This window comes from Parus major, chromosome 24 (assembly GCF_001522545.3).
Source record: "Parus major isolate Abel chromosome 24, Parus_major1.1, whole genome shotgun sequence".
Classification (NCBI taxonomy): domain Eukaryota; kingdom Metazoa; phylum Chordata; class Aves; order Passeriformes; family Paridae; genus Parus; species Parus major.
The window spans coordinates 776,050-782,749 of NC_031792.1; the positions used below are offsets into that span (position 1 = coordinate 776,050).

The 6,700-nt window shown below is 53.1% G+C and overlaps 1 protein-coding gene across 1 annotated transcript in view; it reads right to left on the reverse strand.

Annotated features, from left to right (window-relative positions):
* Positions 1-3,128: 3,128 nt before the first annotated feature.
* The window catches only part of BUD13 (BUD13 homolog), a 5,683-nt gene continuing 2,111 nt past the window's right edge, over positions 3,129-6,700 (reverse strand). The window contains exons 6-12 of the mRNA XM_015649578.2: positions 6,591-6,697; positions 6,215-6,309; positions 5,956-6,064; positions 5,428-5,566; positions 4,988-5,169; positions 4,589-4,670; positions 3,129-4,299 (exon numbers count right to left, since the gene is read on the reverse strand). Coding sequence (XP_015505064.1) covers positions 4,206-4,299; positions 4,589-4,670; positions 4,988-5,169; positions 5,428-5,566; positions 5,956-6,064; positions 6,215-6,309; positions 6,591-6,697 — 808 coding nt within the window. The 3' untranslated portion in view covers positions 3,129-4,205. The remainder of the gene's footprint in view (positions 4,300-4,588; positions 4,671-4,987; positions 5,170-5,427; positions 5,567-5,955; positions 6,065-6,214; positions 6,310-6,590; positions 6,698-6,700) is intronic.

The window sequence follows — 6,700 nt, forward strand, 5'->3', positions numbered from 1 at the left end:
GTGGGGGCTCCGGCCACCCCGCAGCCAAGAATTCCGTGTTGGTGGATGCAGATCCCGAGGGAACAGCGTCCCTTTGTCCCGAGCAATGTCCCCGGACACGGAGCTGTCCCCAGGGGTGGCTGCAGGGACACTGAGGCACGGGAAGTTTCCCACGGCCGGGGTGTGCAGCCGAGCGTGGCTGAACCGTGAGCTCCATCACCCAGGGCCTTGCTCTACCCTCCAGATAACGCATCTAAAACATGTTTATTTCCATCCAGGCTGCTTCTCAATTTGATTATTTATCTCCCGTTTAGCCTCTGACAGATCAAAGGCTCGGCGGAGGGGAAGCGGAGCCGGGCTGCGCATGAAAATGAGCCTTGATACATAATTAATTAACATGAAACAGTTTCATTAGGAGACGGTGTTACATGGCTGTTTGTCTTAAAAATTTAAGCTGTGTAAAGAGCAGGGGGGAAGCACACCTCCCTGCCAGCCCCTCTGCTGGTGCTGCCCATCCCAACCTGGGAGCACTGGAGGGGCTGGAGCGTGGCCCCCTCTCCCTGAATCCTCTGCAAAGTCCCCTACCCTCCATTATTAATCTGTTTTTAATTCTATTAAGAGATAGCCAGGAGAAAGAGTATCAATTTTAGATTAACAAGGTTATTAGCACTTAATTATGTGAGGTGTCTTTGTAATTGAAAAGGAAAAGAGGAAGCACCATAAATATCCCGGCCCCCGAGCTCCTGGGGGTTTGCGTGTGGCTCTTTATTCACGAGGCTGTGGAACCATAAATATTAAATATCTGGTGAAAAAAAAATTACAAGGCAGAGAGAGGATGCCCTCTGGATATTCCGGCGCCGAATGTTCTTGCATTTACAAATATTCATTAGCTGGGATCTGCAAAGTTATTTCCACCAAGACTCGGTGAAGGAGGAAGAGAGAGAGGTTATTGAAAAAAAAAAATAGAGTCTAGAGTAAATATTATTAGTAATTTTTATCTCTGCGTGTCCCTAATTATTCCATAATTAGGGAAAGTGCACATATGCATATACAATCACTAACCTGCCAGTCTCAGGGATTCTCATTCCCAGCCCTGCTGTGGGACGGAGTCACCAGGGAAAACTCTCCTTCCCAAAAAGCCAAGGGGGTGTCTGTGCCCAGGGGACCCCACTGTGCCCCCGTGCCCAGGTGCTCCCTGCTGGAAGCCCGGGATGGTTTAGGGAGCCACCAGCTCTGCCGAGCACCCACGACCTGGAGCTGCTGCCAGTTAGAGAGACATTAAATGACAAATCTCAGGTTCTTTTTAATTAAAAAATAATAGAACTCAGCAGGAAACGGAGCAATAGCACAACACTGCCAAAACCCACTTTGCTGGGGCTGCTAAAACAACAGCAGCTGGGGGGAGAGGCCACATTCACCTCTGTGGGGACAGGACAGGCAGGGGGGCCGAGGGTCCCCTCCAGCAGCCCCGCTCCCCTGGGCACAGGGCTCCTGGGGACAGCGCTGGCACACCCCACCAGTTAGCCTCGTAATCTAAACTAAACACATTGCCACGAGCTCATCAACAAAAATCTAATTACGCTGCGCCAGGCCGGGCTTAATTGCTCGTCCTTGACACGAGCAGTGCCCGTGGAAGCCCAGGAGCCAGCGAGAGCCTGGGACTGGAATTATCCTGCTCCCTGGAAAAAGCATGAAAGGAAAACGGGGGAAAAAATATGGCTGTGCAATTAGCAGAGAAACAGCAGACAAATCAGCTGGGTAATTGCTGGGGGGAGCTCCCAGGGTCATTAGCAGGTATGGGGAATACTGCTGCAGGCTCCAGAGGGACACACGGGAGCCCAGGGACTCCAAAAAGGGGGAAAATGGCTTAAAACCAGCTTTTCTCCCAGTAAAGAGAAGCTGGAGCAGATTCCGAGCCTGGAGCAGATTCTGAGCCTGGCCCAGCCTCCCCCAAGCACCACGGGGCTCCTCATTTGCTGCTCCCACTAACGAGGAAATCGGGATGCAGGAGGTGGCTGAGCCCCGCTGCCTCCCCCGCACGCTCCTCCCCGACTTATCACCACTCACAGGATGTTTACAATAATTTTTAATTTGCGCAATTATTAATCATTTTTCTATCTGTCTCATTTGCATAATAATTACTCTGCTTGCTGTTTGCCATGACTGTGAATGACAGTGGTTTAAATTAAATTAAGATTTTAATATTCATTTTTTTGGGTTAAAGCTAATCAAAGTTGCTGCTCGATGCCAAGACCAGGGCTCTGCCCTTCCAGAAGCACTAATGAAGAGATCCAGTGCGGGTGTCACTGCTCCATCTCCATCACCCAGCTCATCCCAGAGGATCCCGCAGTGTTTTCCTGTTGCTTTGCTGCCAGAACTGCTCAGACAAGGCCATGGCTGGGACAGGGGATGTGGGATGCAGGACAAGGGCACAGGGACAAACCCAACTCCCTTCTCCCCAGGCAGTGCACGGGGATGGGATCAGGGAGGGAGGTGTTCACCACGTGAGGCCCCCCCTTTCCTCACAGATATCTCCTAAAAATGAAGTGTCTGGTAACGAATAACAGATGTGTAAATCCAGAATTGTGATGAACAAAGAGGTCCCGAGGGTAGTACCTCTCAAATTTTTAAACTCCAGCCTTCAAAATCAGCTGCAAGAGCAGAACCTGATGCCATTTTCAGGTCCTAAGCACATTTTGTTTAGTACCAACATTTAAAAGTGCTTTGCCTCCTTGAGAGCAGCTTACAGTCCCAAGTGTGACACGAGCCAGCTGCTGGCATCTGTGGCTCTGCAAGAGCAGCCACTGTCACCAAGCAGGTGAAGAAGGTACCAGCATCCAGCTCTGCTCACCAGGGCAAATCCAATCATTCCACAGCAGGTTCTTCACATCTCCAGCAGCACTCAGATTAAGTGAGAGCAAAAACGAATGTGTCAAGTGGAACTGCACTTGTCGAGGCTGTAGCTGCCTCAGGTTACAGGGGGAAATGAAACAGGGCTTTGGTGACAGAAGGGGAAGCACAACTGGAAGCATCTGTCTGGAAATGTGCTGCCACCTCCCACCCCCTTCTCCCAAACCATCTCCCTGCCCTGCAGGTGCAGCAGGGCTGGGAATGGTTCACCCGCCCTGGAAAAACCACCACAGGCAGAATCGAGTAAAAAAGGAAAGGTTTTATTTACAGGTGAACACACAAATTCCAGGGCTGCTGGGAATGTTACAAAGGGATGAAAACCAGGGAAGTCCCAAGAGTCTGGCACTCCAGAGCAGACTTTACTCCTACCCCTCCCACCCACAGCCCTCCCAGCGCTGGAGAATCCCTGGAAAGAGCGATCCTGCCCCTGCCCACTGCTGCAGCCAAGGCAGATCTCCATGGAAACTGCTGCCTGCATTTCATCCCTGCTCCCTGGGACCTCAACAACAACAACTGTACTTATTTCCACAAGTGCTTTCTGGCACACAGGGATCAAGGGAAGCTCTGCCTGGCCTCCAGCTCTGAGACTGACAAATCTGATCACAGAAGGGCTGCCACACGTCCCCCCCGAGCGAGCCCCAGGCAGCAGCGTGGGGGAAGTGCTGAGATCAGCCCCAAATCCAGAGGGGTCTGGGGGGACCAGCTGCTCCAAACCAGGGGGGAAGCAATTACAGGTCTCAAGTCCTGATTCCCTACACATTTACTTCCACTAGAAATGGACCCCTGAAGAATTGCTGAGGCTCCTGAAGATCTTGCTGCCCAATGCAGCACTGCAGGTCATTTTTTCTTCCAGTGCCAGAGCATTCCCTGCTCTGTTTCCTGTTTGGACAGGGTCAGGAGAAGCTGAGTTTGAACTTTCCTGCACGTTGGTGAACTTCCTGCACGATCTGCATGGCAAAATAACTGCATGAACTTAACAAAAGTTCAGAAGTTCAACTTAACCTGAGTTCTGGAGCAGTCTGACCCACTGCACGAGGGGAACCCTCCCAAGCCCAAGTGTTCAGCAGATTTTCACCTGAGATTTAGGACACCTGAAGACTTGGGAACCACCCTCAGAGGTCAAAGCATTTGGCATAGAACAGAAGTTTGTTAGAAAACAAACAAGAAGAGGTGTCCTCCCCAGAGAGCTGGAGGCTCTGGCTGACAGGGAGGTCCAGTGGGCTGCTGAATGCCGAGGACAGGGCTTGTTCCAGGGAGAGCAGGCCATTCCTCAGGGCTCTGTGGGTGGTGCCTGTGGGTCCCTGCAGGAGCTCTCCCTACATGTCCTCGACGCTCCATTTGTAGGCGAGCTCCTGCACCGCCTTCTTGTTGGCAATGCGGGCAAAGCGCTGCTGCTCGAACCCGTTGGACCTGCAAAGGAACACCCAGTGACAGGAGCTGCTGGGCACAAACTTCACAAGTTTTCCATTAATTCTCTCTGGCTCAGATTCCACCTGGACCTGTGGTTATCAAGAGCTGATGTCTTTGAAGTTCCTCACCCCCCTTGTCCCATCTGCCCCATCATCCATTTGTAACTTAATCCAATCAACATTCCAACTGCCAGCAACCTCACTCATCCCAAAACTGGAAACCTTTACACTGGGAACTCCCTGAAGCAAAACTCCTTTATTTTTACTGTTATTCCAACAACAACAAGTACCTGTCCACACCGTCCCAGCGATGCCCAGGCCAGATGTTAAACCTGTTGAGTGGAGGTGCTGGTCCCTTGTACCTGGGTTTTTCTGGAACACAAAGAGCAGAACAGCTGTTCTCAGCCAAGTGGTCACATCCTCACCCACCCAGGAGGTGTCTGCAGGTGGGTACAGGCAGAGAGCACAGGCTCCTGACAGCCAGCTACAGCTGCCAAAGGCTCACTGTGACAAACTGCTGAGTTTTCAGTCACCAGGCCCTGCTCTCCCACCAACAGCTCATGTAACTGTTGCTGGTAACAAGCCAGCAACTCCAGAGAGTCCAGAAGTCCCAGAAGTCAGCTGCTCCAGCAGCCTTTGGCTATTTACTGATGCCTTAAACCACACACAGGGGTATTCCAGAGCCAAACCTTTCTCCTTGTTCTCCTTGGCCTTCCTTTTCTTGATGAGAGCAGCCATGGGGTCTCCTTCCCTCTCCTGTTCCCTCAGCATTCGATCCAGGTCCTGGTCATCGATGTAACGGGCCAAGGGCTTCTGCATCTCCCTGACTGCATCCTCCACATTCTGCTGCTGCTGCCTCTCCTGTGCCAGCCTGGAAAACACACAGTGTCACCCAACCCAAGCCATCACTCCTTGAGACTTGTTCAGTGTGCAGGATGGGTCACTGAACTCCCACTGCCTGGGCAGCATTCCCAAAGTATCTGCAGCAAAGGAAGGGGTTTCCAGACACATGGAAAACGTGCTGGTCCCAGGCTCAACCTCAGAAATGCAACACCAGTCTGGCAGCAGATCTGAACTAAAACCAGGGGATGGGAGGCCCAAGGGTTGTGCTCAGGAGTTCCTCACTCACCCTTTTCCCCACTTGGCATATTGCTCTTCTCTCTTGGACTCTGCCTCAGCCTTCAGCCTCTGCTCCAGCTGCTCCTGGGCCAGGTTCCTCTTGCGGCCGGACTTGTCTCGGTACACGGTCTGAGCGTTCCGGGATTCCTCTGGCAGGGACAGAATTTGGAACATTTTCTCAGCTCCAGACAATGAAGTGACTTCTCTTTTGTTTGTCCTAATCTCCCAAAGAGCCTGTCACCCAAAGCCAGGCAGGATCTCAGCTCCTGCTTTTCCCGGCTGCCCCACACAGACCCTGGGCTCTCTGATTATCCCTCAGCTCCTTCAGACTTGCAGAGGAAAAGCATTTCACACTCCCTGTCATTTCCCTGGCATTGCTCTTAAATCCCCACACAGAACAGTGGCCCTGGGCAAGGCTTCCAGCAGCATGTCCAGCTGCAGCTCCACAGGGAGGCTCCCCACCAGCACCCCTGTGCCAGGGCCTGAGCAGCAGAGGAGGAGAAGGGGAGCTGGGGTTGGGGCCGTGTTCCACTCTCACCTTCCAGGTGCTTGGTGCTCCTCTCGTGCTTCCGGAGCTCCTGCTTCTCCCTCTGCAGCACATCAGCCGACACCAGGCCAGCTCTGACCCCGTATGCCATCGTGTCAGCCTGGAAATCACACAGATCCCACAGCTACAGCCGGCTGACGGGCACAGCCAGGGAACACAGAACGAGGGTGACACAAACCACAGGGACAGCCCTGTTACAGCCACTTGTACAAAAACTTCCACAGCTGGAAGGGAAAGAGACAACCTTTACCTTCTTGGGAGAGCCCTTGGCATCCTGGCGGTGTGGGGAGTGCTCTGGGGGACTCCATGACCTGTGCTGGTCCTTCTGGGCAGGCGAGGCCCGTCCTGGAGGAGACAAATCAGAGAGTGAGGATTTGCTGATTCCTCCAAGCTGATCACACTCAGGGAATCACTACGGGCACAGCCCAGGCTGAAGGCTGGGTAAACTCTCGCCCAGCCGTGCACGTGTACAACGACAAGAGCCAGCTGTGGCTACAGGGACAGACACCTGCCACTGCCAGCTGTGCCAGCTGTGCCAGCACAGCACCAGCCCACAGCACTCACCTGTGGCAGTGTGGATCCCAGGGAGCCCCCAGGACACGGGGAACACAGCGTGTGACACTCACCTTTCGTTCGGCTCCTTTTCCCACTCGGGGACCCCGGCTTCTCTCTCCGAGGAGACAAATCCTGACACTGCCGCCGGGGAGGTGACAGGTCAGGGGTGTCATGACGCCTT